General features: G+C 51.2%; 13 protein-coding genes across 13 annotated transcripts; 7 read left to right on the forward strand and 6 right to left on the reverse strand.

Annotated features, from left to right (window-relative positions):
* Positions 1-130: 130 nt before the first annotated feature.
* K489DRAFT_306925 (uncharacterized protein) lies at positions 131-1,087 on the reverse strand (the record flags this gene model as incomplete). The annotated part of the gene is made up of 1 exon (XM_033600573.1): positions 131-1,087. A coding segment is annotated over one exon (957 nt), but the record flags the coding sequence as incomplete, so codon positions are not given.
* A 141-nt stretch (positions 1,088-1,228) lies between these two features.
* Positions 1,229-2,263, forward strand: K489DRAFT_389526 (putative 10 kDa heat shock protein, mitochondrial; the record flags this gene model as incomplete). Its single annotated transcript, XM_033606517.1, has 3 exons — positions 1,229-1,231; positions 1,710-1,934; positions 2,201-2,263. 3 exons carry the CDS (start codon positions 1,229-1,231, stop codon positions 2,261-2,263), a joined length of 291 nt encoding a protein of 96 aa, XP_033458707.1.
* A 295-nt stretch (positions 2,264-2,558) lies between these two features.
* Positions 2,559-3,797, reverse strand: K489DRAFT_381658 (uncharacterized protein). Its single transcript, XM_033605183.1, has 2 exons — positions 3,421-3,797; positions 2,559-3,311 (listed from the first exon to the last, which is right to left on the reverse strand). Exons 1-2 carry the CDS (start codon positions 3,473-3,475, stop codon positions 3,034-3,036), a joined length of 333 nt encoding a protein of 110 aa, XP_033458708.1. The 5' UTR covers positions 3,476-3,797; the 3' UTR covers positions 2,559-3,033.
* A 169-nt stretch (positions 3,798-3,966) lies between these two features.
* Positions 3,967-6,816, forward strand: K489DRAFT_381659 (uncharacterized protein). The gene has a single exon (XM_033605184.1). It carries the CDS (start codon positions 4,160-4,162, stop codon positions 6,698-6,700), a length of 2,541 nt encoding a protein of 846 aa, XP_033458709.1. The 5' UTR covers positions 3,967-4,159; the 3' UTR covers positions 6,701-6,816.
* A 397-nt stretch (positions 6,817-7,213) lies between these two features.
* On the forward strand, positions 7,214-8,464 carry K489DRAFT_253791 (replication protein A, subunit RPA32). Its single transcript, XM_033599979.1, has 2 exons — positions 7,214-7,260; positions 7,313-8,464. The coding sequence occupies exon 2, from the start codon at positions 7,372-7,374 to the stop codon at positions 8,134-8,136; it is 765 nt and encodes a 254-aa protein (XP_033458710.1). The 5' UTR covers positions 7,214-7,260; positions 7,313-7,371; the 3' UTR covers positions 8,137-8,464.
* On the reverse strand, positions 8,230-8,972 carry K489DRAFT_322201 (uncharacterized protein; the record flags this gene model as incomplete). Its single annotated transcript, XM_033601608.1, has 4 exons — positions 8,230-8,301; positions 8,357-8,598; positions 8,695-8,801; positions 8,866-8,972. 4 exons carry the CDS (start codon positions 8,970-8,972, stop codon positions 8,230-8,232), a joined length of 528 nt encoding a protein of 175 aa, XP_033458711.1.
* Positions 8,973-9,253: 281 nt separating this feature from the next.
* Positions 9,254-9,868, forward strand: K489DRAFT_411112 (uncharacterized protein; the record flags this gene model as incomplete). Its single annotated transcript, XM_033607774.1, has 2 exons — positions 9,254-9,306; positions 9,364-9,868. The coding sequence occupies 2 exons, from the start codon at positions 9,254-9,256 to the stop codon at positions 9,866-9,868; spliced, it is 558 nt and encodes a 185-aa protein (XP_033458712.1).
* A 1,082-nt stretch (positions 9,869-10,950) lies between these two features.
* On the forward strand, positions 10,951-12,420 carry K489DRAFT_321735 (aromatic compound dioxygenase; the record flags this gene model as incomplete). Its single annotated transcript, XM_033601566.1, has 2 exons — positions 10,951-11,209; positions 11,270-12,420. The coding sequence occupies 2 exons, from the start codon at positions 10,951-10,953 to the stop codon at positions 12,418-12,420; spliced, it is 1,410 nt and encodes a 469-aa protein (XP_033458713.1).
* Positions 12,421-13,235: 815 nt separating this feature from the next.
* On the forward strand, positions 13,236-16,152 carry K489DRAFT_395297 (uncharacterized protein; the record flags this gene model as incomplete). The annotated part of the gene is made up of 2 exons (XM_033606838.1): positions 13,236-13,510; positions 13,556-16,152. The coding sequence occupies exons 1-2, from the start codon at positions 13,372-13,374 to the stop codon at positions 16,150-16,152; spliced, it is 2,736 nt and encodes a 911-aa protein (XP_033458714.1). The 5' UTR covers positions 13,236-13,371.
* A 1,825-nt stretch (positions 16,153-17,977) lies between these two features.
* On the reverse strand, positions 17,978-19,397 carry K489DRAFT_253880 (uncharacterized protein). Its single transcript, XM_033599980.1, has 4 exons — positions 18,850-19,397; positions 18,475-18,788; positions 18,089-18,410; positions 17,978-18,020 (listed from the first exon to the last, which is right to left on the reverse strand). Exons 1-3 carry the CDS (start codon positions 19,170-19,172, stop codon positions 18,352-18,354), a joined length of 696 nt encoding a protein of 231 aa, XP_033458715.1. The 5' UTR covers positions 19,173-19,397; the 3' UTR covers positions 17,978-18,020; positions 18,089-18,351.
* A 226-nt stretch (positions 19,398-19,623) lies between these two features.
* On the reverse strand, positions 19,624-20,821 carry K489DRAFT_411116 (uncharacterized protein; the record flags this gene model as incomplete). The annotated part of the gene is made up of 3 exons (XM_033607775.1): positions 19,624-20,094; positions 20,290-20,485; positions 20,766-20,821. The coding sequence occupies 3 exons, from the start codon at positions 20,819-20,821 to the stop codon at positions 19,624-19,626; spliced, it is 723 nt and encodes a 240-aa protein (XP_033458716.1).
* A 590-nt stretch (positions 20,822-21,411) lies between these two features.
* K489DRAFT_359483 (uridine kinase) lies at positions 21,412-23,270 on the forward strand (the record flags this gene model as incomplete). Its single annotated transcript, XM_033602600.1, has 5 exons — positions 21,412-21,846; positions 21,902-22,089; positions 22,142-22,255; positions 22,456-22,497; positions 22,552-23,270. Exons 1-5 carry the CDS (start codon positions 21,500-21,502, stop codon positions 23,268-23,270), a joined length of 1,410 nt encoding a protein of 469 aa, XP_033458717.1. The 5' UTR covers positions 21,412-21,499.
* Positions 23,271-23,595: 325 nt separating this feature from the next.
* On the reverse strand, positions 23,596-24,777 carry K489DRAFT_371665 (uncharacterized protein; the record flags this gene model as incomplete). The annotated part of the gene is made up of 1 exon (XM_033603256.1): positions 23,596-24,777. One exon carries the CDS (start codon positions 24,775-24,777, stop codon positions 23,596-23,598), a length of 1,182 nt encoding a protein of 393 aa, XP_033458718.1.
* Positions 24,778-25,173: the final 396 nt, after the last annotated feature.

Genomic DNA, 25,173 nt, shown 5'->3' on the forward strand with positions numbered 1-25,173 from the left:
AGACGGTCGCCAGAACATGTAGCCAATACTGCCCCCGAAGGATGCCAAGTCGCGCCTGTTACAGGTGCTATGGGGTCCTATAAGTCAGCGTGTATGTTTGCGAGAGAAGGAAATAGGAGGACTCACAGCCATGTGCGTGAAATGAGGCATCAGGATCGACCAGGCCTTCTTTCGACCCAGGCCGACTCCACATCCTCACTACACCATCCTTGCCACCGGCCCAGGCCTCGTAACTTGTGGCGGTACGGACGACATCCATGCCCATCCTTTGCATGGAGCAAGCATTTCGCCCTGTCAACAATGCAAGTCTCCTGCCAGAGTTTCTTACATCGTAGACTTGAATGACATGGCTTTGACGCTCCGCAATCAAGAGGTATTGTCCGCAAGGGGACCATGTGATCGAGGAGACTCCTGCACCTTTATGCTGTGCCTGTTCATCACCGTCCAAGGCGATTGAGAATCCGGCTGCGCAGTCACCTCCGCCTCCGTGGGCGAACAGTCCAACCTGCCTTGAGAGCGTGCCCACAGCCAACAAGCCACCGTCGCCAGCGTCGACAGCCGCCGAGGGCTCTAGACTGATCGCGCTTACAGTTCCAGCACATTCCGCAGCGCCTAATCCGAATCCCGCTTTCCGTGCGCCCTTAGATCGTCGTAAAGGCCGCCATAGTATAGGACCCTCGCCGGATCGCGAAACATCAAAGAGCGCGAAACGATCTTCTCCGCCAGCGACGAAGTGTCCGCCACTCGCGCTGAACAGGAGGCTTCGCGCAGAAAGATGAGCTTCCGTGTTGGCGTCGACGAAAGGGTACGATGCATGAACATGACTAAGCAGCAGAGTGTTGCGAAGAGTGATCGGGATGGCATTATTGGCAGTCAGTATCAACGTTGTACTAGCATCGGAGAGTTGGTAGCCTGGATATATGGCGGTGCTCTGGAGATTGGATGGACATGAAAAGTCGGACGATGCAACCAGGTGATGCGGTGCAGTGCTCTCCTCGTTCTCCAGTAGGTCTGAAGGCAAAATGAACGTTCGGAGGTTCTGGTCCTCATTGTAGGTGAGAACAGTGGTACCATCGGGGCTGAATTGAATATGATGGTGGAAGAAGTTGGACTCCAATTTTCGATTCGCTTGAGGCGAATGCTTCTTGTCGATGAGCACATTGAACGTATCTTGTGTCGATGCAACACATCTCGGATTCAGGGTATGCGGCGCGTCTTGAGTTTCGCCATGGTCAGGCCCGTCGTTGTCAGTTCCATTTGATCCATCATTCTGATTCATGACATCGTCTCGGTCAAGAATATCGAATGCGATGAACTTTATTGTCGCATCACCACCGGCATCGATTGATGCAAGTGGAGGACTTCCAGAACAATGGATAGTCAGAACGGTCCGTGCATCGGCATAGGGAGACGTCCTTCCCCAGGGAAATTTCTCGAAATGCGAAAGTCGTGAAGCTTTCCCGTTCGCCGAAACCCTGGGTCATTTTATATCCTGCTATCCACCAGTCCAACTACCATCACCACCATCACATCCGCATCCTCAATCGAAAGCTTCAGCGTCACCGGAGATCTTCAATCATCACAAAATCATACCAACACAAAAATGGTAAGCCTTCCGAAATCCACACTTGATCGTCCTCGAAACCTTCAGCATTCCCGCTTCACTCCGTAATGCGCCAATTAGCTAATTAAACCATCTTCATCAACAGTCTGCCCTACGTTCCATCAAGTCGCTCGCTCCTCTCCTTGACCGCGTCCTCGTTCAGCGCATCAAAGCCGACACGAAGACCGCCGGTGGTATCTTCCTCCCAGAGACTGCCGTGAAGGAGCTCAATGAGGCCAAGGTCCTGGCCGTTGGTCCCGGTGCTTTCGACAAGGATGGCAAGCGGATAGCGATGGGCGTCACTGCCGGAGACCGCGTTCTGATTCCCCAGGTGAGTCACAATGTCAATTTCTGATGGATTGTTGGAGGCCGGGGTTAGGCTGGGTGGGCCTGGACAAGATGTCAGTCAAGAAGAGGTCTTGGCAGGAAACTTTTCGAGGGTTTACAAAGAGAGAGAGATTGAAGCATTAGCATCCTGGGAACAGTGGAAGGAGAAGAAGGCTAAGATAAAGTAAAGATGACGCAAAGGGGTCAGGGATGCGGATTGATGGTTGATGATTCTGGAAACCACGTACTAATCACTATCTTCGATTACAGTTCGGCGGCAGCCCGATCAAGGTTGGCGATGAAGAGTTCTCACTTTTCCGCGACCACGAGTAAGTTCCGGCCTATCAAGACCAAATCGTATAGACGGCTGACAATATGTCTCTAGCATCCTTGCCAAGATCAACGAGTAGAAAGTCATTGCGCTCAATGAATACGATCAGCGCACAAACAAGATTCGGTCGAGTCGCCAGTCATAAGTCATCGTCCGACCAAAGTGTCAACAGCAGAAAGCAAACACCTTACCTCAGCGATGCCCCGAATCACGACCAGATGGCAGCACCACATTGACAAGACGAGATGATTATGAGAGTCGAACCGAGAACCATCGAAATGGCCTCCTCGTTTCTTCCAGGGGTATTTCAAGTGTCACAACATGTACCATCTCACCCTTTGTTCTGTATTTATCTAGAACTCTGTACGATATTCCGCCTTTCGACTCTTTTCCAAGCCCTTGCATTCTACCTCTTGACTAGATAATTCGAAGAGTTGATCAGATCTCGTTGATTTAGCTCACATTCACTCATTCAAGGTTCTGTGTATTGCCTCATTATGTATGTCACGTTGCCATCTAGGCTGACTCAAACGGTTTTTTACTCCCGTGGTCGAGCACTGATTCGACCTGATTGATCAAAATATCTTTGGGCATTCGGGCTTGTCGCGTTGTCTCTGCCAACTGGCTCCTTTCGCCATGTCGGAGTTCCACCTGATCTTCGCAACAGACGGATATTCTTTGCGTGTGCGCTCAAGGAACCCGATCCTAGCAGAGCTACTTTTTCTTGTCAAGGACACCCTCTCGAATCGTCGACATCGCCGTTCAAGTTGTTTTAAGGCTGTACATTCTCTTTTCCGGCGGTACCGGCGCCTGTCTCTACCAACACTCCGTCGCCCGTTGCCGCACGCCTCCGCGCAGCTTCACGAGCCTCTGCATCCCGCGCGATCTCATCTTCAGTCTTCTTGTTGCCGTGCATAATCAGCTTGTTGAGGAAGCTACCCGGCTTGCCGTGGGGGTGGCCTTCGGTTTCGGCACGTTCGGTCTCCTTCTCTAGGTGACCACGGGTCTCATCGTCGACATCATCCTCGTCCTGGGCAGTGTCGAAGGGGGCTGATATGAGAAGCCTAAGGTCAGCAAGAGACTTGTAGAAGTTTAAGGAAGCAGGTATGAAAGACTCAGAGGAGACTCATGTCGTTGAAGTAATTGTCGAACAACTTACGGTTCTTGTCGTGTAGCGAAAGCTTCCTCTTGATGGCGTTGCGAATGCTCTGCATGTTTGCGGTATGTGTTGAAGTATCGATTGTAGTTGTGGCGACGCTCAAAATGTTGGTATGTCCGAGGCGACTGAAGGGTGGCGGGGCTTGGATTTCTATTGCACCTGGGCAATCACCGGTGTAGGTCTAGCGCAGCGTAGTCAACCGATAGCTCAGTATGCGAGCCTTTTCTCAATAAATTGGATAGCGAAATGTATAAAGTCGTGATTATCACGAGGCAGATCAACAAGAGGACGGAAGTTCATTATCAAGGCCTGTTGTATTCAAGGTTGGTTATGCGGGCGGACATTGGGAAGAGCAACCAACAACGGGCGAACCAGCGGGGGGTGTACTGTGAGAGAATAAACTTGGAACTTCGCGTGGAGAAGCTCCAGGCTGTGAGCAGCGCGTGCGGCGGGCGGTGAGTGTTTCTCGCCTGGGCGCTCCCGTATGGCGTCAGGGCTGTCAGCTGCTCAGTTGCGAAACGCTCTGCACGTCACGATCGGATGGTGTCCACCCCGAAAGATTGTCAGCATCGGATCGCCTGAGGTAGCCTCGAGAGGAACGCATGTCGCGATCATCAACGGTATACTTGTTGACGGCCTGCACGGGACGCGAATATCTTACGAGAATGTGAAGTAAATGGACGAGATAGTGTCAGGTTCAAAACAATGATACTTCTCGCTGGCAGCGCACAATCTCAAAATGCTTCATGAACTACTTCTGGCATTATCTGGCCATCCGTCGCCCTTATTCAAAGACGACATCGATACAGAGTCAAGTTCATTCTCGCCGTCAACCGACCATGGTGCAGTCCTTCTCTCATCTTCCGAGCGGGCGCTCCTCAAATCGATTGGCACATTGTCAAATTCTCACCGCCGGCTCAAGTCGCTGCTTAAGACTATCGCCGATGGTCACCCATCCACAATTTGTCGCTCTGTAGCTGTAGCAATCCATCAAACGCATCTGGACCGCTTTCAGCAACGGGTCTTGTCTGTTGAGGGCAAGATCCTTGTCAAAGATGCCTCGCTCGTGGGTGCTTACAACATCGTCCCGTTAGCAAGCGTCGTTGGCGAATTTGATGACTGGCATCGACTCATGGCATGGTACATGCGCCTTGCCCAGTTCATACTACCGTCATCCGCATACAAGCTGCAACAGAGTCGTGACGTATTCCGAGGAGCATGTACTGGCGCTGCTTTAATCGATGAGCTTCGCAGTGAGATGCAAACCGGGTTTCCGGAAATCGAGGTGGCCGCCACAGAACTCTGCCGCGTCGCTGAACTCGCGTGGCTGCGCCAAACCTCTGCATGGGTTGTGTATGGACGACTACCTGTGTCAGGAGCTGAGGACTTTTTCATTCAGCCTGAGAAAGTCCGTCATGATGTCGAAGCAAACCCAGAGACGGACTCCGTGAGTTTTGTCAAGATTCAGGCATTGCTTCCAGCACATATCACATCATCTACTGAGTCTGTGATGCTATTCATTGGGAAATCATTGCACCGGGTGCAAGCATACAGAAGGACATATCCCATTGTTTCATCGAAGATATCGGACAGCCAAGTGGATCCAGCAGCATTGGCAGCGTCCCACCTCGCTCAATTATCTTCACTGACACTTCCTCTCGTACCCACGCAATTCAATCGCCTCATACTTTCACTCCGCTCATCCCTTTCGAGAAATGTACTACAATATCTTCTGCCTGCCCACGAGACTACACAGCTGTTAGGATGTCTACGGCAATTCTTTCTCCTAGATCGAGGGGAATTTGCTGTTGCATTGATTGAGGAATCCGAGAAGCGATTACGTGTCAGGCAGCACCAACTAGGACGCCTCGTTGGTCAGGACAGGAACCCAGTTCAGGCCCTGAAGAGCTTGACCATGAACGATGCCGAACTGAATCAGACGTTGCAGGCAGCCTGGAAGGACTTGGCTGCATCGAACCGAGGATCGATAAACGCAATCGACTATGACGATAACCTCGACTATGCCCGTCAACACATTTCTCTTGTAAGCACGCCAAGGTCTATTCCTAGACCCCCTTCTCGCCCATCATCTTCCGACAGCACAGTACTACCTCAGCTTTCATCAGTGGCCTTCGATGATTTGCTGTTTCCAACGCCAACTGCTCTCAAGTTCAGGGTTACACCCCCTTATGACCTTATCTTGTCTAGTCAAGATATTTCAGTCTACTCTCACATTCACAGCTACCTTCTCGCGATTCGAAGAGGCGGTCGAAAACTCTCCGGTCTATGGAGCATGGAGGGCGCTCGTAGGGAACGTCGGCACAAATATGATTCATTCAGAGCGTCTGACGAACATGCAAGCATTCTGCGAAGTAGAAGACGCACAAGGGCAATATCAATGAGGAAGGTGTGGGCCACATGCTCTGCTGCAGTCTTCTTGCTTTCCGAGACGTCAGCACATTTCGAAGGAGAAGTCAGAGCGGGCGCTGGAGGTAGATTTCGCGCCTGGGTCGAAGCTGGGAACCAAGATGAACACGGCAATGTCGTGGTACAACATGAAACCAACGCCGGCGATCAATCTACAGATCAGGTCTCGGAAGATTTCCAAACTCATGGTATGCAAGGCTTGCTTCACACTTCTGTTGCACAATCTCAGGTATCTTCTTCCGGTTGGACCGCATCATCGATCTTACCGGTTGAGGAATCAGCAGCAACGCAGCAACGACGGACGGACAGCCAGCAATCTCGAATTCCAAAACAGGAAAACTTCACACCACATGACCCGTCGTCCCTGTCATCGACTCATCGCGCTCACATCTACGCCCTTGCACACGCTCTACTTCTTACGGATGAACCTCTGACCCGAGCGCTACGGGATCTTCTTGGTGCCGTTGACCAACTTGTTGCATGGTTTGCCGAAGCAATTGAAGGATGGCGGAAATCAGACGATGGTTACGGTATGGATGAATTTGGCGAGGAAGATGACGGCATGCTACAGAAAGAAAAGGAGAGACTCCTGCAGCTTGACCGTGCGCGAAAGGCCGTAGATTCGGGACTACGGGCGGTCGTACTCAGACTAAGAGCGATAGACGAGGATCGTGGTGGACTTGGTCGACTCACCTCAGCTTTCGGTGACGAAGAAGGAGATCGATCTCTCCAGCCAGCCTCAGCAGGTGTACATCGACTGCTGATGAAGTTAGACTTTGGCAGGATAGCCAACTTCTCAGCACCTGACGCAGACCCATACACGACGCACACTGGACTGTTAGCACATCGCTAGATACTTCATCAGACACAAATTTATCGCTGTCTCAATTACTTTCCGTTGTTGTTCCGACGGACCAGCACGTTTCTACATCAATAGCTGCCAATACAGTATCAAACATCATTGCGTTCATGGAGATGCCCAATCGCTTCTCTGTGAAGTGATGGGCTTGTCGTTCCTTGAATCCTTGTACTTACGGTAATTCCATTGTAAACAGCTGTTTGGGTAGGTGATTTCATCTGTCTCTATTCAAAACAGCTTTCGATCTCAGAGGCTGTTGGATCATGTAGGAGCCATTTGCACCCAGCATGGCACGCGATAGTCCCCGAAGAGCAACGTGGATTGTGTCGAATGCGGTCACATTCGTTCATCAACAACCCCAACCCTAAACAAAATGTTCCCTGAGGCAAAACACTTTACGCGTGAGCCAGAACGCGAAAAATCGCGGGGCACTGCTGCCTTCGCGTCACATCGACGGTCCGAGATCATCAGGATTCGCTTGGGCGTTGTAAAACAAAAGCACATTACACCAAATCACAAGATTGCATCAAAAGATAACACAGCAAGATGGGTAGGTAATAAGTGAGGGAGCCTGAAACGCTGCTTTCGAATACTGATTCGTATCAGACCAGGGCTATTCAACGACTTCTTACGGTGCACAGGGTGGCGCCAATGGAGGTGGATTTATGACTGGAAGTCAGGGCGGTGACAGCGGTGCCGCGAAGCGAACATTTGACAAGAACACATTACGACCTGTCACTATCAAACAATTGCTCGATGCTCATCTCCCCACGCCCGACTCAGAAGTTGTGCATATCGACAACAGCGAGGTTTCTCAAGTCACCATTGTCGGTCAAGTCCGCAACATCAGCGCGCAGACCACGAACATCACTTATCGGCTCGACGACGGCACGGGAACAATCGATGTCAAGGTTTGGGTGGACGCAGAACCTCATCAAAATCCCAACGAGGCAGCGCGACCAAAGCCGGTCGAGCTGGGATACGCTCGTGCTTGGGGCAAGCTGAAAGTGCTGAACAACAAGCGCCACGTGGGTGCCAACATCATCAGACCGATCACCGACTATAACGAAATTTCGTACCACCTGCTCGAGTCGACATACGTTCATCTTTACAACAGCAGAGGTCCTCCGGAATCTCTGTCGAAGGGCAACGATGGAAGCGGCGGTCATCAGCAAGGCGGCCAAAGCAATGGCGGCGACCAATCTGTCGGCAACGTGAACTTATCGGGCATGAGCGCTAATGCGCGCGCCGTTTTCATGGCGATTCGCAAAACCCCGCAGACAAACGAAGGGCTACACGCCACCGACATCGCTGTACGCACAGGATTGGAACTCAACGAAGTCCTTAAAGCTGGCGACGAGCTGCAGGGACTCGGCTCTATCTACACCACCGTGGATGATACGACTTGGGCGCTCTTGGATCTGGCATAAAAATAGCAATATTTGCCCAGATGAAGTGGTTGCACGCGGCTGGCTGCGATCCTGCATTACGGAGGCCACGCACACGATGCCAGCCATAGGTTTTTATTTCTCGGATCCTGTTGACAAGAACAAGATGCACGCAGCAACAATCGCTGACGCTATGACGGTGAATACCTGCAAATGAGTTCAGCACTTCGCGCTTCAAGGACGGTGCCGTTGGCGAACATACCAGCTGTGTTCCTAGTCCACTCTGTACAATCGCCTGCCGTGTTGAGTAGTGGTTCACTGTCTTGACATAATTATGCAGACCAGAAATCAGACACGCGAGGGAGAGGAGCCAAAATATTAAGCCCAAAGGAGCGGCGACTTTAAGTTCTATCGCTGTCGGCTGTCGCTTCAGGTGGAAGGAGACCATGATGGCGACGGCCACGACCGCCATGTAAATAGCTAGACGAAGCCATGACAGAAATGCTGCGTCGAGCAATGGTCAGTCCACGCGAGTCGTGTGAAAATTGGCACAAGGTTGCAGCGGATAATCCGAAAGTATCGTTAACGCAAAATACTCACTCCTCTCCGCAGCAGCATGATCTCTAGCCTCGGAATTTTCGTTGTCGAAAAGTAAGGCGCCGAGATACGGATGTGTTGTAAAGGCATTGCCTAGGAAATCATTGCGCCTGTATCGTGCACATCATTAATCGACTTGTGTATTTAATATGGTGCCATATTAGGGATACGTACTGGTGGACAAGTACCGGCTTACTCGAAAATGGGCTGTAGAGCGGCCTGTATGGCTCTGATAATGCTCTACGATCTCGCTCCTCGACATACACGACGGCCTCTGTCATCGCGGTATGTTCGAATGCTGTTGCCGGGACATCTCACAGCTATTCAGCCCTATATGTAGGTCTTGTAGCATTTGGGGCTTTGGCTCGCGCGATCAACCAGATTGCGAGAGGCGTTGTCACGTGACCTAGGGTATTCAACAAGTCCATTGAATAATATCCATTGGAGACAATGCGCCTCGCGTGATTGTGAACATTCGTTATAATCAGCAAGATCTATCACAATCTATCTTCTCACATCGGCAAGCTTAGATAGTCTCAACGAACAAAGGCTCGCCGCAGCGATGTCGGCATTCCGTCAGGCTTCCTTTCGCGTTGGACAAAAGGAGATCTACCTGTAAGAAGACATTGAATTCAGACGCCCTGTTCGTGCAATTGCTGACCAGCATAAAAGCCCAAAGTTTGCCATTGCGCTCTTACGACAAGAAGGCGGAAATCCATACCACGCCCGATTCAGAGTCCCACTGTGGTTTTCCAAACTCGACATTCGCGATTACTTATGGCACGCCTACGGCGTTGAGATTTCGGCTGTACGCTCATACGTTAAGCTCCGCCCTGTCCAACAGGGTGATGGACGATCGCCACGGCCACAGAATCACGTCTCGCGATGGCATCGACCGCGGTCACATAAATACATGACTGTTGAGATGACGGAGCCGTTCATCTGGCCAAAGGATAACTCGGACGAACCGTCTTTTGGGAAGGAAAGCTTGAAAGCACAGGACAAAGATTCAGAGGACCAGCAGAAAAGAAGTGGGCCGACTTCCGACACCGAGCGCGCGGATCCGGTGCATGTGAGCAAGATGAGGGAGCAGGCGCAGGCGCTTCTACTGGGGAAAACGAAGTGGGCCGCGCCGCGCGATTCCGACAAACTCCGTCCCTTCACTTCTTCAAGATGATGGAAGAGGTGGTTGTACCATAAAAGAGATGTATACTATAGACGGAGTTCATTTGCAGCATATTTCAGCCAACTCTGCTCGGCAGAGGCACGGAGCGGACATGACTGGGGAGGATATCATATTGTTTCATTGGACCCGATCTGAGATCCTGAACAGAACAAGACAGCTCGCCACAGCTTTGATCATGACGGACGCAAGTTGAATCGGCTGTGCGCTCTATGACACACAGATCGACGGCACCGGCAGAAGTGACACAAGTAAGTACAAATGCGAATATGCATGAAAGGACGACACTATAATCATCTGTTGTCACGTGCTAGATTATAGCTGGCCCAAGTCTTCAATTCGGTTCGGCATTATGGACAAGCATTGATCCCTCCACGATTTCGCATGTGCTCAAAATGCGTTTTCAGCCCAAGCGGCATTTCCATAATTTGAAAGCACCAGTCGATCGACACGCAACCCGTGATGAGTTGACGGATGGGATGATGTGTCGAAGGCTTTCGTTTGTGGCTTGAGCAACGTAGGCGTATACACGCGTCCGAAGAAAGCCGTCTCGGCTACACGTCGGGGGCTTCTGACGGCGTCCGTGACCGCTGCAGCGTGACGCGGCTACTGTGCTCCGATTTCAGCACCATCCCACACAAAGTCAAATGCAATCCTAATAGTCTTGATTTGGCTGGAATAATTATTTGGCACTCAGATGATTGAGGAGTCCCTTGCACCGTGTTTCAAGATGCTTATATACCCCACTGGTATTGCGTATTCGCCAAGCAGGCTTCGTGGACGATTGCAATGGAGGACGTCAACTCTGATGACGACAACAACCAACATCGCAAACATGACTGTGAACATAGCGACCGCGGATGGATTTGGTCTTCACGTAGCATTGAGATGTGGAGATTGCTCGGCATGATGTTCATGCCCATCAGCATTGAGCCGTTGAATAGGATATTTAAGAAACGATGTTTGCCGCAACTCGTACGTCGACCAGAAAGCCGTCGAGAATTTCATCCCGAAATAAGTCTACTCAACACTCACTTTGCAGATCACGAACTTTTCGAACACCAAAAGAATAAGCAATGACCAAGATCACTAGCTTGCTCGGCTTCGCTGCTTTGCTCGCCTGGCCGTTTGTGACGGCTCATCCGGGTGAGCAGCACGATGCTGCACAGGTCAAAAGGGACATCGTTGTTCGCGACATGCGCGCCAGACATGCTCGCCGATCCTTGGATCGATGTGAAGGATCTGTCGACCATCAAGCTCTGGTGAGGAAATCGATTAAGAGACGCTCGGAGCAGCTTGAAAAGCTTCGACAGGCTCGAGGTATTACAGCTAGCAGTAAGTACAACATTCCTGTCCGATGCCGCGCGAGCAGCAGGAATCTGACATTTGATGAAGCTTCCCGAAAATTTCGCCGCGATGCCACTTCCTTTGCAGCATTCGAGGCCACCAACCACAACCAGACCGGGATCTTGAACTATACGTCTTCCATTGATGCATCCACCATCTTTTCCGCGAACACATCATGCATACTCGCGCCGGATGTGACTTCAGGCCCGTACTATGTTCAAGGCGAGCTGATCCGCCAAAATGTCAAGGAAGATCTTGACTCCAGTGGAATCGATCTTTTTGTTGAGATGCAGTGGCTTGATGTCGAGACTTGCCAACCGATCTCGAACATTGCAGTGGACCTGTGGTCTGCTAATGCCACGGGAGTCTATTCCGGCGTCACCGCGTCTGGCAACTCTCCTGTCGGTGGATACAACAGTACTTTCCTGCGTGGTGTGCAAATTACCGATGATGACGGTGTTGTAGCCTTTGACACCATAGTTCCGGGCCATTACTCCGGACGCGCCACGCATACTCATATCCTCGGCCACATGAATGTGACTGTGTTCTCCAACGGCACTTATTCGCGCAACACGGGTTCTGTTACGCACATTGGTCAACTATTCTACCCGGAAACTCTTCGTGCCGCCGTCGAAGCGGTCGAACCATACGCGTCCAACACCCAGACTGAAACTAGCAATGCTCAAGACTCTATCGGCGCTGCCCAGGCCGATAACAACTACGACCCTTTCCCGCAATTCGTCTACGTAGGCAATGATATTTCAGATGGTATCTTTGCTTGGATTCAAATTGGCGTCAATGCCAGTGTCGATCTTACGAATGCTGGCGACTACAGCGTTGCAGCTTACCATGGCGAAGATGGCGGCGAGGTCAACTCCAATTCGATGTTTGGAGATGGTAACGGCGGCCCACCTGGCGGTGACTCGATTAATGGCACTACTCCGTCTGGTTCTCAACCTCCTTCGTCCGTGAACGGCACAATGCCTGTGGCTACTAGTATCAGTACTGTGACCTCGACTGATTCCTCTTCGTTCTCAGCATCGAACACGGCGTCTACGAGTACGGCGTCCGCAGCAGCGGCGTCTTCGGTCACTGTGTCTACTGGCGCAGGTCCACGCGTGAGCAATGTTTTGGGTGGATCTACCCTTCGGAAAGCCTTCTGTGCAACTTGGACCATCGCTCTCTTGTTTCGAATTTAGAGTCCGCGGGATGATAGCCGGGGCCGAAAGGTTGCGGAATGGCAATAAGCATCCACGACGATCTGCCATTCCATCGGCGGGCGAAGCAAAGACTTTCTAGGTCCGTAAGACCGGATAGCCTAGCTAGATGTTGTTCATTGTCCGTACGAGCTCCAATCCTTCTCCCCACTTGTTGCGTCCCAGATATTGCGCCGAAGTAGGGCCATTATCCCGAATTGGAAGCAGGCTTCTGATCACGCGCCCCAGCGCGGCTATGGTGAATTTATTGTGTGCGTAGTATCCATCCTTTCACTCGTCAGAGTAGAGTCGTGATCCAAAACCACAAACGCGCCGTCTTGAGAAATTTGGCCTCTCGGTTGTCTACCGTACAGCCGCCGTCGTGGTACTGTATATTAGTATTGGGCTCTCCTCGTCGACAATACGAGGACTCAGGGCACACACAATTTATAGTCCGCATCCGTCAAATGCCGAGACAGGCTGAAGGACGCCGCTGCTGCACCCCGCATCCTCTATTGGGCACGCAACTGTGCCGTCCGTCATTAACGTCGGCTCTGGCTCCATTCCAAGTAAAGACTCGGGATTGGACATCTACAGTACAGTAGTAACCTCTGGCTGGAAATAGACCTTCGATAGCCGTGCAGAAGCTATGTACATGGCACATGTGCGTCGGTCGGTCGCGTATCGGACGTCATGGGGGGTGCGGCAAATCTAGCTGAGGGTGGACGGAACAATGGCAAATGTGGGCGAATGCCTACCCAGAGTGCATTGTCTATGGCCACAAGGTATATGTTCAAACGACACGACTCGGTGCGGCCGACCATCTGCGATCCACCTGCTCTGCTATTGTATTCCGACTGCATATGGTTTTGTCTTCCCGTCTTCTTCAGCCTAAAAGCTGTTCCGCCACATTTCCCGGTCAGCAAGGTGACGTTGATCTCGTGAACGCGTCCAATGGCTATCCACCAGCCCCGGAATCTCATGCCACTTTCGCAAGGGCATGATCATTCCGACCCGACTCCACTTCATCAGATTCGCACACAATCTCGCATTGGAGATGTGAATCACGAGTCGATCACTCACGTCTCCAAACGTGCCCGAACGTCATCCTCACTCGATTCTGGGCACAATAACCAAGACATTCTCGCGTATGATCGTTCCCCGAAAGAGACTGCTGCCAATGGCAAGTCGGCGAAGCAAGCAATTCGTCGACGCATAAGTCGCGCCTGCGATCAGTGCAATCAATTACGTACGAAATGTGACGGCCAACAACCTTGTGCACATTGCAAGGACTCTCGATTGCCTTGCGAATACGCTCGCGAGCGCAAGAAGAGAGGCAAAGCATCCAAGAAGGAAATAGCAGAGCAGAAATTTAAAGCTGCTGCATCAGGCGTCCGTGATACACAACGCGATAGCCCTGAAGATAGCTATACTGATGAGGAGGATATCTCGGACCCGCCCGCTTCGGCATTGAAGCTCGGAGAGAAACGCAGCAGGACGAGCCGTCCTTCTGTGACATCGAGAATGTCGGCCTCGAATATGACGAACGAAGACCAGTCTAATTCGCCAAATACAGGTGCTCCATTGCCTGAAACGCTGATACCGACAAACGATGTGGGAACATACTCCACGGTTGCTCGAGCGGATCACAGGCTTGCCAATGTTGCAGACTCTGGCGTGCATAGCGAAGGCAGGTCTGACTTGCGGAGCGGATATGATAGCCTCATAGGTTATCATCAAGATGTGTCTTCTGCCAACTCGATGCCGCGGAATATGCTGCCTGCCACCGGAACAATAGTCATGCCGTCTCTGTCTCATGGCAACCAAGCAGGGTCTTATAGCGATACTCAATTCCCTCTATTATCTCCAGATGGTCAGCAAGCTATCGCAGGTCCAAACTTTAATTTTGGACAGTCGCCACTCGCCGGCGGCTTCTTCGGCCAATCGCCACAGGCTGGTGCATCGGCCTGGATGGCGCTCAGCTCTCCTTCCGGCACAATGTATCCAACTCTTCACGCTGTTTCGTCATACGACGAAAGTGGTTTGAAATATCCAGTACTCGAACCTCTGTTACCCTACATTGCGTCGATCATGCCGGTAAACATTGCATGTGAGCTCCTTGAGTTTTATTTCTCTAGCACATCCTCGACCTTTGTTCATCCACAGTCACCGCATGTGACTGGAGTCTTTCTCCGGAAGAGGTCATTTCTGCGAACAAATAACCCACGACATACGACTCCCGCTCTACTGGCCAGTATGTTATGGGTCTCGGCTCAAACAAGCGATTCTGCATACCTCAATACCCCCGTCACAGCTCGCAACAGAGTCCTGCAGCAGTTACTCGAGCTTTGCCTTTCTTTGCTGAAGCCACTGGTACACGGCAGCCGTGTGAGCGAACAGGAAGGAGGGCTACCAGGAGTTGCAGCTTGTGTCGACGACATTGCTACATACATACACCTCGCGACTGTGATATCTGCTAGCGAACACAAAGCAGCCAGCATACGATGGTGGAAAATCGCTTGGACTCTTGCTCGAGAATTAAAACTCGGACGCGAATTGCCGCCGAATCCTGATCCACTCTCACGACACGGCCATGAATTGGATGCAGATCTTAATGCGAATGGTGGCAGCAATCCCCGAACAGACAGTCGCAGTGGTATTCCAGGCTTCTTTTCAGAAGAGGAACGTGAAGAGCGACGTCGTATCTGGTGGCACTGCTATATTGTTGACAGGCATCTGGCACTTTGTTACAATCGACCGCTCACCCTCTTGGACGCGGAGTGCAGCAACCTTCTTCAACCAGACAGCGACATCAATTGGCAAGCTGGTGATTATTACAGATCATCAAGCGGAGGACAATACGGTTCAACCGGACACGGCGACGATAATAGTTCGCAACGTGGGCGTGGTCCAGCGTTCGAATGCACCGGTCATAGTATCTTCGGTTACTTCCTACCAATAGCAACTATCTTAGGAGAAATTGTTGAACTAAACCAAGCTCGAAACCATCCGGTATTCGGAATGAGTTTCTTCAATTCACTGGAGTGGAATACTCGTGTTGCCGAAATTTCACAGCAACTGCAGACCTACGGTCGTAGCCTGGAAGCACTTCAAGCTTATTACGCCGTTCCTCTCGACCTCATCGATTCAGATCTACATTGTGAGAAAGAGTTCCGCTACCCTTTCTTAAGCGGTCTTCCACGACCCAATCCTGAGACCGTCCATCACACCAAGATAGTCGTCGCTTACGGCACTCATCTCATGCACACCATGCACATTCTTCTCAATGGGAAATGGGACCCAATCTCCCTGCTCGATGACACCGACGGCTGGATTCAGTCTCAATCATATCTGCACGCGCACCGCCATGCCGTCAGCGCCGCCGAGGCCATTAACGCCATCCTCGACTATGACCCAGATCTCTCCTTCATGCCCTGGTTCTTCGGAATTTATCTTCTACAAGCCTCCTTTCTGCTGCTACTTATCGCAGATCAACTGCAGATTAAAGCGCAGCCGAACGTCGTTCGAGCGTGTGAGGTTATCATTCGTGCGCACGAGGCTTGTGTCGCGACGCTGAGTACGGAGTATCAGAGGAACTTTCGCAAAGTCATGAGGAGTGCGCTCGCGCCCATGAAAGGCAGGATGATAGAAAACCCGGGGGAGAATCAGAATCGCAGGAGAGAAGTGTTGGGATTGTATCGGTGGACACCGGATGGCACGGGACTGGCACTTTGAATTCGCACGAGCAGATAGGATTGAGTTATCACGACTTTAACGAATTCATGAAGGCGAACTGAACTCTATTGCATTGGTACAAAAGCGCTAATGATTGGTTTCACACTGTGGGCTAGCTCCACAAACATCATTCATGATTTCCATACAACAATCCCCCCACAATGAGTAGTATGTCAGAATTATAAACCCGTCATACTTTGTTATGGACCACACGAGCGCAAGGTGAACTCAATCCACCTCCCTCCTTCCCACCTCAGCCTTGGCGAAGCACATCACCAACGAGGTTTCCTTCCTCATCCATACCAAAGCCTGGCAGGAGATGAATTCCCGCAGGCCACACAGGCGGAACAACTCCACCACGGGGAACAAACTCCCTCGAAGTCGGGTCAAGACCTGCGTGGCGGTGTCGGTGCCTCAAGTTCTCGCTCCGCCAGCGAGGTGGGATGTGAGATTCGTCCACCTTGACAATGACGGGAACGAAGTGAGGTTCGTCACCCTTTGCGTGAGGATAGCCCGTGCTGGGCTGGAGGCTATCCTTGCGGACGGAGAGCTCGTCATCGTCGTCGCCGTTCTCGTCGCAGTTGTTGTCATCTTGGTGAGCTGCGCTCACACCTGCTTCAACTTGTGAAGCGGCCTCGGCAGCGAGTGCCGCGAGGCCCGTAGCCACCCGCAAAATGCCGACGGGCGGAAAATCACACGGCACCTCTTCAGGGGTACCAGCGCACTCCTTCAGAATCGCCGCGTAGAGAGCCCAATTCTCGCGGCTGAGCATGTGGCGCACTTCTTGGTGCGCGAGGGCGTGCCCGTGGGTCACGCAGTTCAGTCCGCTGCCCTCGGACTTGTTGTGGTTGATCCTCACCTCCGTGCTGCCCTGTGCCAGCTGGGCGGCGAAGCTGGTGTTCCAGCAGAGGAAGCACACCTTGGTGAGGTGGTCTTTGATCCCGTTTGGGAAGGCCTCACACAGGATGTGCTTTTCGCACTGCACGCAGAACTTGTGAGTCTTGGGCGAGGTGAAGGGGTCAGCAGTAGTGGTGGTGGCAGTCATCTTCGACCCTTGATTGTGAGAAAGGGGTATTTGAGGTGTAACGAACTCGGAGTGCGTGAGGTTTTGTACCGTGATTTGATGTGTTGCAACGTGAGAATAAATCTCTTGTTCGAACTCGACAAGAGTGGACACAATTCACAATTGACAGGGTGATGTGATTAGGCCTGTGTCTGGTGGGCTCAGAAATGGTGATCGTGAAGCGCAAAAGACTCTGCGATGACTATTATTGAGAGGCACAGTGAAGAGAATCGACCTGTACAATCTCAATGAGTTGAGCATGATGGGCGAGTGACATGTTTGATTTATATGCCCCCTGAAAATATTCGAATATTTTTTGAAAATGGCAGTTTTTGTCGACTTGTGGTATGCTGTGGATACTCTCAAGTCGGCCCGTGTGACGACGTGATTCTGGAAGACTAAGCCTTGCAATACGTCTGGAACGCAAGGTAGCTCGAGATATCTGCATAGGTAACATGAAGGGCACCTAGATGATCTGCTTGTTGTGTGCAGCAGCCTTGATCACAAGTATCGACGTCGACGTGTCCTGTCTTTGCGAAGTAGTGTCATTTTGATGATTGCTTGCATGATTTTGATAGCACATCCGTAGGCAATTTGTAACCATCAATCAAGTCTTCTGATCCCGAGCTTTCCAGGGCTTTGTGCCAACGATACAGAAATATGCGTCAAATTTGAGAGAATAGTGCGCGCCTGCCATATGGACATAACCCACAGCGCCGACCGCCAGAGGCTATCAATTTGAGCTTCCTGGACTCGCGTCTGCTCATGCATTTCACATAGGTGACCCGCTTCCTAGTCGTCGCAACTGGTAGTATCAGCTTGATTAGCACAATGTTTCGTGTAAGGTCTCTGTGTGTTGGGCTTTGCTCTTACAAAATACTCCAGATGTTCAAAGTCAACGCTGTCCTTGTTCCCTTCGCGCTCTGCGCTATTTCCGACTACGTCCTTGTCATTTCCCTTGTTTTCGTGGTCGTCAATATGGCATTCGTGGTCGTTCTGGTAGTTCTCTCATATCGACCGTCTGAGTCAGGCCTGCAGTGACATTTTGAGCAGTCGGCCGAGGTTGGTAATGTGGATGTGGTCGATAATGCGGACAATACGGTCCATGCTTGTGGTTTCCTGCTGTGAGAATTCCCTCAGCACCTTGGTACGCAACGAGGCACCCCCCAACAGAAGTCATGCCTGCAAATAGCGCCTTCACCAAATCAGCTTGGAACATTATCCCTTCAGATGATGGCACAATTAGAAGGATCGCTCACAGGTCATATGGTCGCAGCCGCCAGCCTTAGAGAGCTTGCTACTGCACTTCGGGCAAGGCTTTGAAATCTCGGCCACCTTTGCAAGCGAAGCTTGCTCATCTGCAATGATTCGCGCATCGCGATTTCTATATTGGGAGCAGGATTCGTCCTCATGCATTGGGATGTTGCAAGAGGTACAGTAGCGTAGATTGCATGTTGGGCAGGTGAAGATGTAACCATCGTCGACAATGCACCCGCCTGGACATGTTTGGCTTGGGCAAGATTTCCATTTCGGATCAGCCTTGGCCAGCGCGAGGGCGACATGATCAAGCCAGCTAACAGTATCTTCATGTAAGCGGCTTGCGGTGGTTTGCGTGATGTTTGCACTAGTCTTACCGCGCGTACAAATCTGTGGCGAAATGTTTGTTCAAGATACGCATGTCTTGCTCCTCCAATTTGCGAGGACAGTGGAGACAGCTAATCTCGGCACTTTTCTCATCGTCGAGTCGGTCTTTGATGCACCGTTCCCAGCAATTGTAGCAATTGAAATGCTCATGACCTGAGACATCTGCATGGACAGCATGGCCGAAGGCTAGGCCTGGCCCGTCTTCGTAACAGGTCTGACATTCCAACATTTGCACGGATTGTGTCGCCTCGGATGGTTCTGCACCATCTTGCTCTGCGGCGCGTTTCTTGGCTGGTCGAGTTTGCACAGGCATTGCAGAGCCTTTCTTGATGTTGGCTTATGTATGTACAGATGACACGAGAAGAGTGCGGATAGTGCTACTGTATACACAGATAGAAGAGTTCCAATGTCGCATGGCGGTATTTGCTCGTCCGAGGCGTTACTCGTGGTTGGAGAGCATTGAAATCATTCGGAAGGTTCGGAATATGCGCGGCGAGATAAAGTGAATTATCGCTTCGTGATCGTATATTGAGATGTGTTGACAAGGACATGGCTGACATGTGACAGAATCTACATGGCCTCCCAACGTTGTAGTACGATGTTGACCTGCGGCCGCGTCAAATTGTGAACTAAGTGAAACCATTGCAATCGTGTAATATTTCATAATTCATGAACATAAATTTCGAACGCCGCCAGCGCCTTCGCTTCCAACCGAGTAAACCAATTGTGACGAACGTGTTCTCCGAGCGCAGATGGTCATGCCATCAAGTGACCATAGCATCATCTCCTACGGATGACGTTCCCAGACCAAGCGACAATCCAGCTGGAACAGAGTCGATCTTTGCCTCCCGTGCAGCAGATTCTGCCCAGAGTCTAGCGCGCACAAGCTGGCGAAGTTTGGCTTCATCCCGTTGGCCTCTGTTCTGCAATATTGCGCGATTTACATCGGACGCAACCTTGGAGCGGAGTGAGGTGTGCAAAAGCACGGCGACCTCCGATGGCATCTTGTCCACAGGAAATATCATCAGGGCCATCGTTCTTTCGAGTGCGTCCTGATATATTTTCCCAGTGGGAACGCGAGGCGCCAGTTGCTCCTGCGCAAATACAATGGCAGGTTCAAACGCAAATGCTCGCTGAGGATTCGCATTATCAGGATGATCGAGAATTTGCCGAATCAGCTCAATAAGCTGGAGCTGCATGAGATTGAAATGAAGAGGATGATTGTCGTCGAGTATCTAACGAAGCTAATTGTTAGCATTGTCGCCGAGCCATGTAGATGAAGCGACTAATGGAGGGAACCGAGCGTGTGAAATCATACTGAGGACTGAAGGTAGTTTGTGAATCATCAATTCCCCTGAGGGCGATTATGCGTGGTGCATGAAAACTAATAATCATTTGACACAAGGCGGAGAAAGATTGCTTGAACATACCTGGGGATCAATCTCGTTGATCATGTACACCGCCTCCTCAACACGGCCAGCGTGAAGGGCATTGCGGATGAGTACTCGCTCTCGAATGTCTTGCGGCGCAGAAGGAAGCTTGATATTGGTTTCTTCGGCGAATTTCTCGGCAGCAGCAGGGTAGCCCTCAGAAACAAGGTAGTCCATGACTATCCAATTGATCTCACTGAACGAAGCAAAGTCAGCAAGACTTGCCCAACCGTTTGAGCGAAAGAGCCAAGCTTTGGCTCATCCACACAAGACGCAGATCACGTCCAGCCTGATCTGCACGACGAGTGACAAGCTGTAGGAGTGGGCCAGAGAATGATATGATGTGGATCCATGGTTCAGAGGTACAAGAAATGTTTAGTTTCTCCGCAGTGTTTTTTAGGAGAGATTCCCATCTTGTTGTGAAGCATCATACTAGGATCGTGGCGATGGAAATAGCGAATGCAGTATCATCATACCTCTTGCTAGGCTTAGCCTCATCCACCTTCTGCTCGAAAGACTTTGTTGGACGCATGATGGCGATAGCTGTGGGACCAAGTCAGAAGGGAATGCTGGAATGAACGTGAAGAGCATTTTCTTACCTGCCGTTTCAATGCCACAACGCAGCTTCGACCATTGCTAAACACCCGCGTGATGCGTTGGTGCCGCGTGTCGTGAATAATTTGTGGTGCGAGACCAGGCGCTGAGGTGATAGCTCACATGAGGTTGATGTGTTGTTGAAGGAAAGATGGTTGATCATTCGGCAGCTGCAGAAATAAAGCTTGGCTCCCGTCAGAGCTTTCGCTTATAGTCGTCCTGCATGGCATATGTCTTGGTATCACTGCATTTTGATCGTGCGACACACCTTTTCCCTCTGTCCCCCGAATTTCACAGATGCAGGGATATCTGTATCGTCCTTGCTGGAATTTCCAAGAGACTCAAGATGCTCGTCTTTTTGTTTCCTACCTATGCACATACTGATCTGCGGTTCGCAGCAGCATTCATTGCGCGGGTATTGGGATTGTGTTGACGACTTATGTCCCTCATCTTGCATGGCCTGATCTGTGCTTCGGGCTGAATTCTTCCCTCCGAGGGGGAGTTGGCATTTCGACGCCGTCCGTAATTCTCTTCCTCTGTCACGCATCTTTGGACCTTTGTCGTTCATGATGTGGCCCTTGGCGATATCTGCCTCGGTCCTCTCTATGCGACTTCGATGACTCTCCCTACGCTGGAGCTCCCGCCGAGCTCTTTGGCTGACATAGAGATCGCTTCTCCAGAGTCGGCAATTGACTCTGGAAGTGCCTACTATTCTCCGCCATGGGCAAACACCTCCATCATTGGCATTGCCGGCAGCTCCGGATCAGGCAAGACTTCGTTGTCTGTTGCAATCATCCGTGAGCTGAGCTTGCCATGGGTCGTCATTTTGTCGATGGATAGCTTCTACAAGCCATTGACCGCGGAGCAATCCGCTGCTGCATTCAGAAATGAATACGATTTTGATTCGCCCGAGGCAATCGACTTCGACGTATTGGTCGAGAAGCTGAGGGATATCAAGTCTGGGTAAGCCAGCCCAATCAAGCTTCGTCCGTGGCATGCAAACTGATTAAATTTGCAGTAAAAAAGCGGATATCCCTGTCTACTCGTTCGAGAAGCATTCCCGCCTCGATAAATCCACTACAATCTACTCTCCACACGTACTGGTCCTCGAAGGAATATTCGCTCTGCACGATCAGAGAGTCCTCGACATGTTGGATGTGAAAATCTTCACCGAAGCCGATAGTGATCTCTGCCTAGCTCGCCGACGTGAGTAGACGTGCTCGATCGTGACTGGGTACAAGACTGACCTCCAGTCAAGTCGTGCGCGATATCAAAGAGCGCGGCCGAGATCTTGAAGGTTGCGTGAAGCAGTGGATGTCATTTGTCAAGCCGAACTTCACCAAGTATGTCGAGCCACAACGAAATGTCGCTGGTACGTTGCCACTATTCCCTGATCCCCCCGCTTGCTCTTGAGCAACCATTATATGATGCTACAAAATTTCAAAGCATAGTTCACCTGAATTTCTTTGACGAAAAACAAATTACCATCTTATCTTGTCTGATAATGGACGATATTTTACAACCTTTTATTCATGGCGATGACATGACAGCAGTAGCTAACGACCTTTCCAGATATTATCGTACCGCGAGGCATCGAGAACAAAGTGGCCATCGGTATGTCAAGGATGCATGAACAGCCCATTGTGGTAGCCTAACACGATCTCACAGGCATGGTCTCGGACAGAATTCACAAGACCTTGAGAGAAAAGTCGATACAGCATCAATCCGAACTTCGTCGCCTCGGACGCGTCGCGGAAGTGACCCCTCTTTCTCCAAACGTGATAGAACTGCCTCAAACAAACCAAGTCATGGGCATCACGACACTCCTGCTCAGCCCACTCATCAGCCGTGAAGAATTTATCTTTTATTTCGATCGTCTCACAGTCATGCTGATCGAGAAGGCCTTCGAGGAGGGACTCTGTTTCAGTCCCCACATTGTATCCACGCCTGCCGACAATGCCTATTCTGGGCTTCAGCATTCTGGCGAGATATCGGCAGTCGTAGTCCTCCGCGGCGGCAGCACGCTCGAGACCGGTCTCAAGCGTGTCGTCCCCGATTGCCGTACAGGTCGTCTTCTGATCCAGACAAACTTTCGTACTGGCGAGCCTGAATTACACTACACTAAGCTGGCTTCCGATATTGCCGAACATCGTCGCGTCTTTTTACTTGACTCAGAAATGAGTAGTGGTGGGTCGGCGCTGATGGCTGTTCGTGTGCTCCTCGACCATGGCGTCGCTCAGGAGCGGGTCGTCTTCGTGACTTACTCTGCGGGAAAGATGGGCCTCAACCGGCTGATGGCTGTTTACCCAAACATCAAGGTCGTTCTGTGTAACATATCTACCGACATGGAACCTCGATGGATTGAGGAGCGCTACCTAGGGTGCTGAATGCACGTGACTTCAAGACTCCACTTTCTGCCGCACCAGCTTTGTTGGAGCGGCTGTGTTAGTTCCAGTATCCAGGATAACCTTCAATAAAAACAATCATGATAGATCCACGCCGAGACGAGACCGAAGAATTCTAACGAAGCCGTGCACCTGCTCTGGCCTTTGTACATTCGAATGCACTTGTTCATGATCAGTGTCCGCAAATTGTCGTATTCGAAAAGTCTAAATACAAAATTTCTCGAAATGACGCGCAATGCATCTGGTGTAGCCATGAACTCCACGCTTGACATGTGAAACCCTTCGAACCGTACGATCCTCATCCACCTCATTTTCTCTTCGGGATATGCATCGTCACCCTTGCGTCGACAATGAGCACATCGCCGCAGCGCCCACAACCATCCTTCGTGCACCATTTGCAATCGCATTGACGTGGCGCACAAGTCCTACACGCATCCGGAAACTCCTGTTGGTGTTCCAACTCATCACAAAGCACAGCGACAAAGCGCCCCTTCTTGTCAATGACAAGTTCCGGCCGATCCTCCTCAGGGCCAGATGGAGTAGTGTTGGAGGACACATCGCCCTTTGATGATGAGGAGGGCCTCGGCGGTTGCTGCGAGCCCCTGGATGACGATGAGTATGCCGGGCTCGTGGGAAACGCATTGAGGAGGAGCGCCGACAGCCTGGCTGCATCTGGCCCACTCCTGCCCTGCGAAGCTGTCCAGGAACTCAGCGCCGAGATGGAGTCATCGGGAATCAGCGCAGGCATTGATGCGAGATTTGATCTGGTGAGCCGGGACGGCGCACGAGACGCTGCGGCCTTGGGCGAGCATCGCGAGCAGGCCTTCGCCGATGACCCTTGCTTCGACGTCGTCGAAGATCGCGCCTCACCATCGTTACGCTTTGGCGCCACCGGTTCCGCAGGCTTCGTCTCTTCTTCTTTCTCGTCTTCTTCTGCTTTCTCCTCTTCTTTCTTGTCGTCTTTCTCCGCTTCTTTTTCCTCTTCTTTCTTATCTTCTTGCTTGCTCTCTTCTTGCTTTTTCTCTTCTTGCTTTTTCTCTTCCTTTTTCCCTTCCCCGCCGAACTCTCGCAACGGCGACGGGCCACCCCTGGCTTTCCAGCACGCGTGGACAGGTGTCCACCTCAAATTCACCTGGAGGACATTCTCCACCAGCTTCTGGTTCTTCTGATGCAAGCGGATGACATCATTAGAATATACCTCAAGCAAGAGGACGTCGGCACGCGCTCTGTCGCTGCCACCTTTGCGGATGGAGCGCTCGATATCGTCGTCCGTCAGCGTGTAGACGTATTGGAAGCTGCCATTGTTGCGGAAGAAGATGGAGCACCACGTTGCGAGCACACGATCGCTGACGCTTGTGTGGAGGTAGAATTTCTTGCCGAGCGGCACGAGGCGCCGGTAGATCTTTTCGATCGTGGCGTCGTTGACGTGGACCTCGAGTTGACGGCAATCGTCGGAGTACTTCTTGAACAGTTTGATGAGGCCTACCATCTTGAGGGCTGGTCGTCTGAAGACGAGAGCGAAGTGGGACAAGTCTCGCAGGGGGCAGTGAAGTCTCCCGATTTTCAGAGCTTAGCAATTATTTGAAGCGAAGAGAGAAGGGGGATGCCGGAAGGACGAGACTCGAAGGTCGGGAGATCAAATACTCCCACAATACGAGCTTTTTAACATGTCCATCGAACGAGAAAAAATCCGATTAACCTTAAAGTCAAAGATCGTCATCCACCATGGCAATACCTTCCTTTCGAGCCGCGTTCCTGAGCAAGTCAATAAAGCTTGATGACGAAACCCGGCTCGAAGCCACACCGGGCATTCTCATCCCCAGATATTGAATGAATCTTCAATACTCTCAAGGTTTCATACAACGCTAGTCCATTTCAAAAACCT

The sequence above is a fragment of the Dissoconium aciculare genome (genome assembly GCF_010015565.1).
Source record: "Dissoconium aciculare CBS 342.82 unplaced genomic scaffold K489scaffold_8, whole genome shotgun sequence".
NCBI classification, from domain to species: Eukaryota; Fungi; Ascomycota; class Dothideomycetes; order Mycosphaerellales; family Dissoconiaceae; genus Dissoconium; species Dissoconium aciculare.

What these genes read in the sequence shown, in the direction of transcription:
- K489DRAFT_381658 (XM_033605183.1), bottom strand. Translation starts at nt 3,475, where the DNA reads ATGCAGAGCATTCGCAACGCCATCAAGAGGAAGCTTTCGCTACACGAC. An exon ending in TTCGCTACACGACAAGAACC is followed by an intron (nt 3,312 to 3,420) that starts GTAAGTTGTTCG and finishes TTCTCATATCAG; the next exon opens with CCCCCTTCGACACTGCCCAG.
- K489DRAFT_381659 (XM_033605184.1), top strand. Translation starts at nt 4,160, where the DNA reads ATGCTTCATGAACTACTTCTGGCATTATCTGGCCATCCGTCGCCCTTA.
- K489DRAFT_253791 (XM_033599979.1), top strand. Translation starts at nt 7,372, where the DNA reads ATGACTGGAAGTCAGGGCGGTGACAGCGGTGCCGCGAAGCGAACATTT.
- K489DRAFT_253880 (XM_033599980.1), bottom strand. Translation starts at nt 19,172, where the DNA reads ATGCCTGTGCAAACTCGACCAGCCAAGAAACGCGCCGCAGAGCAAGAT. An exon ending in GCCACAGATTTGTACGCGCG is followed by an intron (nt 18,789 to 18,849) that starts GTAAGACTAGTG and finishes AGATACTGTTAG; the next exon opens with CTGGCTTGATCATGTCGCCC. An exon ending in CGGCTGCGACCATATGACCT is followed by an intron (nt 18,411 to 18,474) that starts GTGAGCGATCCT and finishes GATTTGGTGAAG; the next exon opens with GCGCTATTTGCAGGCATGAC.